Here is a 13,280-nt window from a genome sequence, read left to right as displayed (position 1 = left end):
TTAATTTTGTATTTAAAATGTATATAAATGACAATTAAAAGACTAGAGGAGAACTAATCAAATTGTTGATAGTAATTATCTCTGGATAATGGCATTATAAGAGTTTTTAATTTTATTTAATTTTTTTGCATTTTTAAAATGTGAATAAATAGAAAATTTATAAACTTATCTTGTAATCAAAACAGTTATTTTCTGATTTACTTTCTTTTTAACACAGTAATAGTGAAATTTAAAGAGACCTGGAATATGGAAACTTAAAACATCTGGAGGGAATCTGTTTTTCATTAGGGTTGTAGCACTAAACCTGCCTTAATGGTGAATAAATGTATAAGGGAATTTAATAAAATGATGGATAAAGGCAATATTTATTAAAAATTAAAATGTGTATACTTTTGACCTCAAAATTCTATTTCTAGGAATTTAGCCCTCAGGAGTTGGCCTACTATTGTATAAGAATGTTGCAATCTTTTTAAAATATTGCACCTTTAAAACATAATACCAAAAAAACTGTACCAAATATTCACCAACAGGGGACTAGTTAAGTAAAGCAGAGCTCATTCATAACAATAGCACATTTGGGACAGTCTTCCCTATAGGCCTGAAATTTTCTTATATTCAACGTTCTTTGTGCCCTTTCCCCGCTTCCTTTGAAAATCTAGTTACATACATTCTCTTCAAAAGACATTACCAGATCTCTTCTCCCAACAGGTGTGTTTCTTGTTCAAATGAGGTGTTCTCTCTCTGTATTCCAAATCCTGTGATCCAGCCTAAAGTCTTGATGTAGTTTGAGTTCTCTGTGATCAGACCTCTGATATCACTGGATATTGTTTCTGAACACCTTCCTTCCCCATTTTAATTGTGTGTGAATTGTCAGTTCATACAGGGCTCTTTTGTGAGACTACCCTTATCCAAAACCTGGATAATGTATGCTGCTGCTAAGAATCTAAACCTGACAAGAATGAGGAAGAATTCTGCTGCCAATTTTTAGACACTTTGATAAACCACTTGGATAGACAAGTCAAAGACTAACACTTATGACAGAAATTACCCTGCATTTGACTGGCACATTTGAAAAATGATGCTGGAAAAGCTGTAGAATTCAGTGTGTCTTCTTCAGACAATTTGGCCCAAGATGGAATTCTTAATTATGTTAAGTTCATGTCTTTTCTAACCAAGCTGCAAGGCCTTTAAATAAATGAGTCTCTGACCATTTTTTTTTTTTGGTTCTGTTTCAGATTTCATTTTCCGCAATAGATGAAAAAAAAGTTTGTTTTGAAATGCTCATGTTGAATTTAAAAGGCAACATATAGACATGTAGAAAAGCCTGCTTTAATCCGAGCAAATCTTTGACATTAAGAAGTTTATAAAGATATAAAAATTTAGAATCAAAAGTAAAAATTGAATATAGAGATAGCTCAGAAAATTCTATGTGATAAAAGGAAGGTGAAGGTAGAGAGTTGGGAGAAAAATGGACAAGATCTCTTTTTCCTTTTAAAAAAGTTATAGATGTATGTATTTTTAATCTATTTAAAATGTAGCAGACTTTTGGTCTAGAAAGCACATGAACTGCGTTTTACTCTTATGTCAATATCTTCATCTTTTCTCAAATAGTTGACTATTTCTCATACACTGGAAAAAAACCTAGGTAATCCCTTAAATCCTAGCGGATTGTAGCCCTTGTGACAAAACTGTTAAAAGCTAAAAACAAATATAATCAGTTCGTATTATTATCTGAATTAATAACATTTTTAGTCAAAATAAAAAACAATTTCATTAATTCATCTAACTAAATTAATACTTTGTATATTTTTGTATTAAGTCCCTAAAGAAATGGCAAACTTCAATGAATAATGAACGCTGAAAAAAAAAATCCTCTGACACGCACTTATCAGTTATCTGTCCCCAACTCCCCCAGTAACCCAGATACTGGTGTCATAATTTCCAGAGTTTAAAGAGCGCTCCTAAATCCAAGCTCAAATTGTTAATATCTGAAGGGGAAAAGGAAACGGCATTCGAGAAAGCTCCTACAGGTGCCATCATTAATTGTAGGAGGTTTAGTAGATTAACATAAAGAAGTTTAGGTCTTAAATGTCCTGCCTTTTATCACTTTGGGAAGTAGAAATCCCAGCAGACAAACGAAAATTTAAAGTATCTAACAACATGTTTTAGCAAGGAAGAACAATTAGCAAGTTAAGTTACTATTTCTCTTTATACTTTATTCCCCATTCTGAGAACTTGATAGTTTATTAAATCTAGTCTTGACCTCAGTCACGAAGAGATAGATATGTGCTCACATTTTTAAAACTTCTTCATTGCACCCAGATTGGAGAATAAACTCTTGACATTAAACCTGTGAATATGGTAAATAACTAGTCTTGTCCTTTCCTTATATAGAACTTAGTCAGGCTTTGGATTTTAGTCATATTACACAAGTGTATTTTCATTTACTTTTTATCATATTATTCCTTAAATTTGTGGATTCTAGTTAGCAAAATGATTGAAGTCACAGATAAATATGGTAAAGAGAAAAAAAATCTTATCTGTGCTCATTTTGATACTGTCCTTTGAGTGTAGATGTGGGATTTAGAATAAGTTTGATTTGGGACCATGAAAACATCACAAATCTGTACTTTAGAGATTCTAGAAGTATTTGTGAAATTACTGTTTTTCTTAGAATCAATTAGAATGGGATCAGTTAGATCACCGTTCTGATATTAAAGAGAGTTCATAAATATAAGTTGTAAGTAGATACTTAACTGCTTCATAAGAGATTTATTAACCTGTTATACTATGTCAGGCAGATTTTACCTTGTTGCTTCTTCCTCTTTTTTTTTCTTTTGTAGTTCATCTAATAATCTTTCATATATCTTAGAGTCAATATCAGGTTTATTCTCTAAATACAGCCTATTGAGTAAATATTTTCCTGAAATATAAAGAGGATAATATTACTTTTGAAGCTATATAAAATATAGTGAGATATATTTTTGAAATTAACAATAAAAACTTAATTCTGCTTATATCCAAATATATTTTTCTTTAAGCGCTTATCTAAATAGAGCCCAGAATCTTTAAAATATTAACAGACCATCTTAAATCTTTTTTAAAAAGTATATATTGGCATGATATAAATAACTAAAACATGAAAACAGGCAGTACATTATTGTTCTCTCCGTTGGAAACTCTTTTCGAATATATTTCCCCAGGAGGCAAAAATGACAGAATATTCTTAGCCCTCTTGTCAAAGATTAGTTAACCTAATCTTTGTGGGGGTTTACATGTGGGGGTTATATTTATATGTGGTGGTTTATTTCTGGGGTCTCCATTCTGTTCTGTTGGTCTATGTATTCCTTGATTATTACAGCTTTGTACAAAGTGACAGAATTATTAAAATTTAGTTCTGCTATCTGTATGTACTTAATATTTCCCATTTGAGGTGAAGAAAGACTAACATATAGTCTTTGCCCTCAGTCTTATATATATGATTTAGAAGTTAAAGTGCTGATTGGGAGGGGGTGTTAATTTTCAGCTCCACAGAATAATTGTAAGGGCCTGTTGGGACATCTAGCAATCCAGCACACTACCCGAGCCGCTTACTCATTGGGTGGATGCCTCATTATGTGTACCTCTAGGTTGAGAAGGGATTGCTGGGGTAGTATTTGTACCTAGGCAGGGTGGGGAGTTTTCCATTTTATATTTTAACTGAAAATATTATCAGCAATAAAAATTTCACTTTCGAATTCACAAGATAAATATTTACCAACCATTGTTTTCTGTATTTGATAAACAGATTACTAAATCTGGTGTAATTCCTTTCTCAACCAAGATTGTCCACAGTTCTTTTACAACAGGGCAGTTGTCCAGTATCCATCCTCCATATTTTGGGGCACCAGAAAACCTGTTTTTGTTTTCTTCAATTACCTGTGAAAATGACACATTGATATTACCATTGTAGCTAGAAAAGTCAAGGGTGCTACCTTAATATATAATTTTTGTGAACCTTAAACAACTGTCTTCTGAGTTCTGCTGACTTTTCAGGAGAAGAAAAAAAAGCCATTTAATTTCAAAAGAGAAACTAAAGCAAGAAAGCTATAAGTTTTAAAATTGAGAATGGGAAAGAAAAACCTTTATTAAATAAATATAACAACACATTTTTTGTCCTAATTCAGAAGGTCTGGGGTGAGGCCTGAGAGTCTGTGTTTCTAACATGCTCTCAGGTGATGACGTCTATGGATTGCTCTTTGAGTAGCAAGGTCCTATTCCAGCTCGCCTTTTCTAGTGACGACACTCTTCACTTCTCTTTTGCTTTTATCCCTCAGTAAGAGAGCTGAGAGGTGCTGAGATGCTTACTAACAGCTGTGGAGGGAATTGTGTATAAACAAATCTTGCAGGGGCTTAATGAGTTCTGCTAAACTCCACTCCCACCCACCACTGAACAGCAATAGCTTCAATAGCTACACAGAATTTAAGATTATCTGCTTTATGAATTTCCATCTGAATGAAGAGTATTTGGAAAAAAAAAAAGGAATTTTAAACAGTTTGAAATGTGTAACATAAGAGAATTAGGGGTAAAAAAAAAGAAAGCTATAGAGAAGAAATGTAAATGACATAAGTCAGACAGAGAAAGACTAATACTGTATAATTTCATTTATATGTGGAATCTAAAAAAACTGAACTCATAGAAACAGAGAACAGATTGGTGGTTGCCAGAGGTGGGGGTAGGAGTGAGGAAAATAGAAGAAAGGGGTTAAAATGTACAAACTTGTAGTTATAAGATAAACGACTGAAAGTCTGATATAAGGTGACAATCTAAATTGGTTTCCCCAATAGTTAATTTTATTAATAATTTTAATAATTCTTCCTTCCCTTTGGATTGTGATATAAACTTTAGCATACCCTGAATCTTTTATCTATACTAAGCTCTGTTTCTGTATCTTCTCTGTGGTGCTGTTGATTCTTGTGTGACTATCAGGTTTATATACCATTGTAGCATTTTGACACATTTTACCAGCTGGTAGAGGAAGTCTCTCTGTATTAAGCTTTCCTAAACTGTTCTTATCCAGTCTCAACTATTAGCTCTTCCAAATCAATGTTAGAGTTAATCTGTCAGTTTCCAAAAAAAAATTGAGATTTTTATTTGAATTGCATCGATCTATAAATAATTTGAGAAAGACATCTTAAGATTTTGTCTTTATATGTAAGAAATTAATAATTAACTAGTGACTTTTTGAAAATAGGTTTCTTATTCACAGAGTAGAAGTGGATGACAGGTAAAACAGTCTCCTGCCCAGGTTTCTGTTCTCCAGAGAACAAAGCTCTGATATGAGCTTTGATGTTAAACTTCCCTACAATCTTCTAGCCATGGTTTACCATCTAATGACCCTACATGTAATCCTCTATCAGAAGTATTTTAGTAGTACTGCCTGTATATAGATTTGTACCCTCCAAACTCTGAATAAACTCTGAATGGAGAAATTTTTCAGTGAAAGGCAAGGATGGGACTTTCACAGTGCTAAAGATACACCTAACTTGCTTTGTCTGTGGGATGCTTTGTTTCACCATCCAGGCAGAGATGACAGCCCCAACCTTTGTAGAACTCCCACTTGTTGTACATATCTACTTACCACTTAGCACATAACTCAATTATTGGATTATCTGTCAGCCTTCCTCCGCCTGACTGATAACTCCTTAAAGGAAAGAGCTATGCTTAATTCATCTTGATGTCCCTGTGATCTAGCACAGTACAGGGAAAACAGTAAGTGCTCAGTGTGTTTCTGAAGGAATAAACTGATGACAGAACAACCTGGGATACAGGGATGCAGAGAAAGTTGAAAGGTCGCTTTTGGAAGTTCAGAGGGGGATAGCAACTCGCCTTGGGTACAGCCGAGGGCTCAAAGAGCCCACCCAATGTGTTACGGAGTGGTTCTAATAGAATAATTTTTTTCTTCTCACATAATAATTTCAAACTGCATCATTTTCAAATTACAGAGAAATATGGGAGACGTTCATTGAGAGCCTAAAACTGATTTGTTCTCTGTGACTTTGCTCTAAATGCTTACTCAAGGTCTCTGTGCAAAACAGACACATATGGATATCTCGTTCTCTATAAACAAAAAACAAGCTTTCTGATTTGCCATCAGTAGGGCATAATATCTGAGGCTTTATTTCCCCCTCAGATTAGAAAATAATTTGTGTGTCCATCCATCTCTACTATGAATACATGTTCAGAGTGGTTGGATAAAATTATCGATAGAGCAAAATTTGTCTTGGTTTACAACTAATTAGCTCATAGATAAAAAAAATAACTTTGGTACTGGCTTCTTATGCACCATCTTTTAACTAACTTAATGGAATTAAAGACAATAAAAGTTAATGAAGAATTAATTTCAAAGCTATGAAATTATATTGCATAATTGTTGATAAGTGAAAATTTACCATAGAGCATAAGCAACTGCTCAGCTAGGGTACATTACATAGAACAATGTTGACTATAAAATGTACATAAATTTGAAGGTTATTGATTTCAATACTGTCAAATGAGACTCTATATTAGTTATACATATACTAGGTTAACATTTTCTGTTGCCGTTAAAATTAATGACAAAAATGAACAGCTTTGATTCCTTACCTCGTCTAGGACTTCTGCTAAGATTTCGGCATGTTTTTCATATGGCTGTTCAAAGTTCATGTCCTTTGTCGTTTTCATAGTCTCCTTCATTATGGAAATAACCTCTGGATGATCTGCAGTTACCTCTTCTATTGAGTCTTCTATTGAGTTTGAAGTACAATAAGTTAACAAACTAATGCCATTAATAAATTCAGTGGACAATTCTATTGGCAATAGAACATGATGATTAATACCTGACCCAAGAAAGTACTATCTTTGTGTTACTGTAGCACATGCTAGAAGAAAGGGGAAATAGACTAGGGAAGAAATGTCAGGTCAGGAATTACAAAATATCAGAGCAGTGGCTTAAAGCCAATGCATCAGAATCAAAGTAAATGAGGCAGGAAGGAGTCAAAAACCAAGAAGTCAGGGAGAGGAGGGAGGGACCAAAGGATTCCAGAGGTCAAGCTAAAACATGAGCATCTAGGGAATGAGTATGCAAATGAGATGAATACTTTCAATTACAAGCATGAGACTACATGGGACAGTAAGAGGGGAGGTAGGGAAGTTGGCATGAATAGCAGAAAGGGTGACATAGGCTGGTTTCTCAAGTGTTACACTTGATTCCTGCCCTCATTGCATGCTGAATGTCTTCTTACACGGCTGAGCCGGCTCACAGATTGCATCATGATGTAAATGAGACAGGAGAGTGGCAGCTCCACCTGACTCCTCTCCTTCTGTCTTTCCTGTTGTGCTTCCTGAGCTGCTGTCCCATCAGGGTCTCCTGCCAGATCCCAATGGATCCTAGTCCAGAAAAACCCCAAAGGGCCTTCTAAGAGCAGCTTCTTGCTGCCCTCCCTGCCCTAAACTGAGAAATCCGTTCTGAGCGATGGAGAGAGCCAGCAGTTTCTGGAGAACCAGAGTGGAAGAGGCAAAACTCACTGTCTTCCTGAAGCCTTGAGAAGGGGGGCATGGTGAGACAGAAATTGCCTGGCAAGGATACTAAATATGTTAGAAGCTGCTAGTTTTCTACCCAATATCCATTCTCCTCTTCCCTTATTTTGTTGGGGTCAGCAATGTGTCCAGCTAAAAACACATCTTCCAACTCCCCTTATAGCTTTGATAGCCCATAGATAAGATGCAGCAGAATTTTTTTTTTTTTTTGATAAGGGGAAGTTCCTGTCATCTCTTTAAAGAGGAATAACTCAGCTGGGGGTAGTGCCAACGTTGTCTTTTACCTTTTCTCTCTTCCCGTTAGGCATCCTGATATGATGGCTGGAGCACCAGGATCCCCCTTGTTAATTTTTTTTTAAATAACTGTCCCATACTTTATTTAACCATTTGAATTATGACTTATCTTTTTATTATACATGATGTTGTGATTATATAAAACTGGAATTGGTATATTAAAAGGCATTGCTCTCTTTAAAGTTAATGCTAATTTGCATTTCTTTCCTTTAAATTAATTAATTTATTTTTTATTATGGTGACATTGGTTAATGAAATCCAGTAAGTTTCAAGTGTACAATTCAACAGTAAGTGTTATGTATTTTGCATTGTATGTTCACCCTCCTTAGTTAGATTTCTTTCTGTCACCATGTATTTGACCCCTTTTACCCCACATCTTATGAATTGTTATGGTAGCCACATGCCCAGGATGACAGAACAGAAGGATAGTTCTCCTGTCTCCTCAATATTCTTTTTCACAAAAACAATATATCACATGTTCTTTTTCCTGTGTCCCTGCATGTCCTACTATTTATAATAGAGTAACCTTTAAGATAGAGTAACTTGGGTATTAATAATGCTTTTTTTAAAAAAAAAAAATCACATTTCACCTTCAAAATTCTGAAGGAACTATTTGTGACCTTAAGAGAACTAAATTACTCAAATATTAATTTACCTTTTTTTGACTCCAACTTTAGATCTTGACTAATGTCTTGAGCACTTCTTTTAAACATAGACGTTTTACTGGTTTCTCCTTCATCTGTGAAGAAAACATTGTTAACACCCAAAGAACAGTATTAAGTTGTAGGTGAGTCCCAGAGAAGGCTGTAGTATGTGTCCAAGGACCTAGGACTCATGTTTCTAATTTTTTAAAAATTAAATTAATGACCAGTATGGGGGGAGGGGCTCTCTTAGTGTACTGGTGCTGGCAACTCTGCTGCAGCAGAGATGGGGCTCCCAGATGTCACTTGGCCAAAATTTTAATATCCAGGGTTCTTCCGTGAAGTGTATGTGCGTATGTTCGGGGAAGAAGAGTGCCATACATAAGTTTCTGACAGTGCCCAGTTCAATTCCTACTAGGCTTGAAATAAACACCAGGCAAGCACACATCTGTCTGAATCAGGAGGAGGAATCAAAAAAAAACATCAGCTCTACATTCTCTAACACAACAAATTATAGATGCACTTAAAAACTAAATATAAAAAGGTTGTATGAATTAAAAAAGGAATATAAGTATATATTAAATCTCTGGTTTACAGGAAGACTTTTTAAGTCTAAAAGTAAATAGAAGAAATCAACAAAGGAAAAGTAATGATTTGACCATGAAAATATAAAAAATTCTTTTACTTCAAAAAACAACAGAGTATTTTAAAGGAGAAACCACTCAATTTGGAAAAAGAATATGAAAAATAAATGAAAAAAAACTAATATAGAAAGTTTATATAGAAACCATATACTGATACAACGATTTAGAAAAATGGAAGAAAGAAAAATGGTCACCTCAGAAAAGGAGAAATATAAATTGTTAACAAATATTAAAATATTAAACTTCAGAAATAGTTAAGAAAATTAAAATAATATTTTTAAAGACAAAATACCAAGGAAACATGACATACACTTTATATATTACTGAGGGGAACATAATTTGGAACAATTTTTACACAAAGGAACCTAACTCTGTCAATAACTTCATATTCATTAAATAACCAGTGACTCTACTTATATCAACATGTAGACAAAATTTTATGTAAAAACTTCATCGAATCATTATTTTAGTAGCAAAAAAATCCAAAAAATAACTTAAGTGTCCAACATAAACAACAAGTTTAAACTATTACTTATAAGCAGAGAAACTATACAGTAATTGAAAATGAGGGTTAAAATATCTCCTTAACGAAGTAAAATAATTAAATGTTATATTATGAATCAAAAAAGGTAAAAAAAGTTCACATTGTATGCTTTCAATTGTGTTAAAATATGAATGGAAAATTTTATAAGGGTAAATAGCATTAAATGATGATATTTTGCAGTGAAAACTCTAGGTTTACGATGCCTGGATTCCAACACATTAAAGGCATTAGAGAGCTTTAAAGAAAGAATATTATTATATTATGACTGTTTCATGTTAAGAAACATTAAAAAATTTTGGTGAGGTTCTAATCATATTAGCCTTTTCAGTTTTTATGTTTTCTTCTGCATTCTAGAAAATCTATTTTTGTTCTATAGCGGTTCAGTTTAAACCTGTAAAAGAGAAGCTAACTTTTTTCTCCTGAACTTTCCAATTTGGGCAGAGAATATTTTAAGCTTCAATATAAACATGATAAAATATGCAATAAATGGACATAAGCTCTATAAGTATGGCATTAACAGTTCATTTTGTTACCATTTCTATCAATTTTAACAGCTTTATCATTACCTGACTTCATTTTGGCTTCTTCATTCTCCTCTAAAGAGCTTTCTCTCCGGGATTCATGAGTAAACACTGCAATGAAAGAATAATATGCTTTATCAGCTAATCTGTTTATATTAGGAAAAATTTTACCAGTAACAACAGCCATATATTTCTTTACCATCTTCATCAATTGAAGACTGCACCTCTTCTACGCTTTTATCACTTGGGAACATGCCATATTTCTTCATTTCATAGGCTGCTTCAAGTTCTCTTAAAGCTGAAAGATAGTATAATTGGCTGTTAGCAAAAGGTAGTTAGGGGTAACAGGTATAGTGATTAAATCCTCTGCTCTAAATCCAGCACACTTGGGTGTGAGTTCTGACTCAGTCAGCACGGCTTTGGTAAATCATATGATCTCCTTGTCTCAATTTCTACTACACAAAATGAGGATCATCAAACCAAAAGCATTGTTACAAGGATTAAATACAATAATGAATGTTAACACTCAACTTAGAAGAAAATGCTTGGCACACAGGAACCTTGCTCCATGTTAGCTGCCATCCTCTGTATCGTGATATAATTTTCTACATTAAAAATCCTCAATATTCTCCATTGATGAATTTTTCTTAAAAATATATTGGAGTAAAATTCACTAGTAAAGATATTCCAATTTTTTTTTAAATGTTAAGAAAGGTTAACCCTATTGCCAGATTTAGAATAATTAGTGAAAAAGAAAAAGGCTTTCATGTTTGTAGCATATGAGAAGTAGCATCTATTTCTATATTCTGGTGTGAGAAGGCAATTTGAGGAATGCTTTAAAATCTATGATTTTATGCCATAATGTGATATGAAAGGAATCACTACAGACTCCAAGAAACATTACAGATTACTGTTCCTCTAGGAGGCTAATGAGAAGAAGAGAGAGAGATTTATTTGGCAATAATGCGTTTTTGCCTTGCAAAAGCTCAACGCTGCCATGTAAAAAGAGGCAATTTTCCTTGCTATTTAAATAGTTTCAAGCATAGAAAATGATGGGAAGCTTCCCAATTTATGTAAAAAGTTAATGAAACCCAGATAGCAAAATCTGACAAATAGAACACAAAGAAGAAAACATTATATATAACCACATTTACAAGTGCAGAAAAAAAATCCTAGATTAAAAGCCAAAAGAAATAATATTAGAATAATATGCCATGACCGAGTAAGGTTTATTCCAGAACTACAAGAATGGTTTGATGTTGGAAAATACATTAGTATTAATTGATCAAATCAATAGGTCAAAAGATTAAAAACTTGATAATCATCTTGATAGAGGCCAACGAGGCATCTGATAATGTTCAACATCTATTTCAGATAAAAATACTTAATAACCTTACAGAGAAACATTAGAAAGGATCCATTTTAAAGAGGCCCACTATCACTGCCACTATTTCACATCATTCTGGAACTGCTAGCACATAATTAGTCAAGAAAGCAAGCAAGCATAAATAATGGGAGAAGAGGAGTTGAAACTACTTTTTTTTTTTTTTTTTCAGATTGGCTATCTGGAAAACTCAAGAGACTCAACTAAAAATCTATCAAAACTAGCAAGTAAGTTTAATAAGGTGGACAGTTACAAACATATATGTAAGTATCAAATAGCTTTGCAATATACTCGTAATAACTACTTAGAATATACAATAGAAAATGATTGCACTCAACAGTAACAAAACGACAAAATATCTAGGAATAAACTTATTAAGAAAAGTGTAGATAGCACATGAGGTAAGATACGAGATGTTAACGAAGGATATGGATATTAAACCTAAAAAACAGTGATTTCATCCATCTGCATGAGAAGACTTAATAGTAAAGACACACATTCTTGTCAAATTACTGTTTAATGTTAACACAATCCTTCCCCTAGAATTTGTTGTAGAACTTGACAAAATTCTACATGTATCTCCGAAGCCTAGTACAGTTCCTGGCACATTCATTTTATGGAATAAGTGAAAGAATACCCAGGAATAATCTTAAAACAAAATGTTCTGAGGAAAAGTTCATATTATTAGATTAAAATGCATCATAAAACTTTAATAATTACATTTTGTATTACAGGCTGTAATAGAAAGATGAATAGAACAAAAAGTTTGAAAGTTTACACACATACATACAAACTTAATATTAAGATAAAAATAGCATTTCAAATCTCTAGTAAAATTATGGATAATTTAGTAAATATTATTTGTAAAATTGGTCCACCGTTTTGAAATAATAAATTTAGATTCCTATCTAACACAATTTATTACAATAATTACATATTAATTAAAGAGCATTATTTTAAAATGAGAGAATGCAATTTTGCATATGTCATAGGATCATAATTAATCATTACAGATATGAATAGAAAAAAGAGAGGGTTGAAGAACATATCAAATTCTTAACAGGGGATATCTCTGGGGAGTATGAGTGAATCTTTTTTCCATCTGCTCTTTACAGTTTTCTGTGACCACTGGAGAGACATAGAGAATAAGAGCACAGACATTGATCTGAAAATCCCAATTACTTGCTGGCTGCCAACGGTGGACAAGTTACTTAACCCCTCTGAGCCTTAGTTTCTTCACCTACAAAAGGAGAGATAAAAATACCTATATCATAAGGCTTGTTACGAGGATTAAGTAGGGTAATGCTTGCAATGCATTTAGCATAGCCACAACGTATGGTAAATGCCCAATAAATATTATCTGTTATGACTTTTGTAAGGAGAAACGCTTTATTAGGATAAGAATATTTGGAATTGAGGCAGTGATGGCTATGTTAAAGGACAGTACACTGTCACAACTTCTGAAAATCCAAACAGTGGTGGTTGAATCTAGCTTAAAATTGCTGGAGCTCATCTCAAATTTTGGATCCTTAATAACTTAATAACAAAATAATAATTTTGGATCCTATACACTATGCTGCGCTGAGAGTATCCCACTAAGAGGAAACATTTAGATTAAGCTGTTTTCCTGTGTTCTAATGTGACTGGTTATAAGAGTGCCAACTATAGATATAAATTCTACCAAAGCCAATCAA

General features: G+C 33.3%; 1 protein-coding gene across 1 annotated transcript in view; it reads right to left on the bottom strand.

The window, feature by feature from the left end:
* The window catches only part of AK9 (adenylate kinase 9), a 110,864-nt gene that overhangs the window by 52,250 nt on the left and 45,334 nt on the right, over positions 1 to 13,280 (bottom strand). Inside the window, 6 exon segments of the mRNA XM_023533389.1 lie at positions 2,809 to 2,923; positions 3,762 to 3,918; positions 6,626 to 6,765; positions 8,508 to 8,591; positions 10,248 to 10,313; positions 10,402 to 10,500. Of these exon segments, the coding sequence (XP_023389157.1) occupies positions 2,809 to 2,923; positions 3,762 to 3,918; positions 6,626 to 6,765; positions 8,508 to 8,591; positions 10,248 to 10,313; positions 10,402 to 10,500 (661 nt within the window).

This window comes from Pteropus vampyrus, unplaced genomic scaffold (genome assembly GCF_000151845.1).
Source record: "Pteropus vampyrus isolate Shadow unplaced genomic scaffold, Pvam_2.0 Scaffold101, whole genome shotgun sequence".
NCBI classification, from domain to species: Eukaryota; Metazoa; Chordata; class Mammalia; order Chiroptera; family Pteropodidae; genus Pteropus; species Pteropus vampyrus.
Note: the sequence above shows the minus strand (reverse complement) of the source record. Positions and strands in the feature narration are given on the sequence as shown.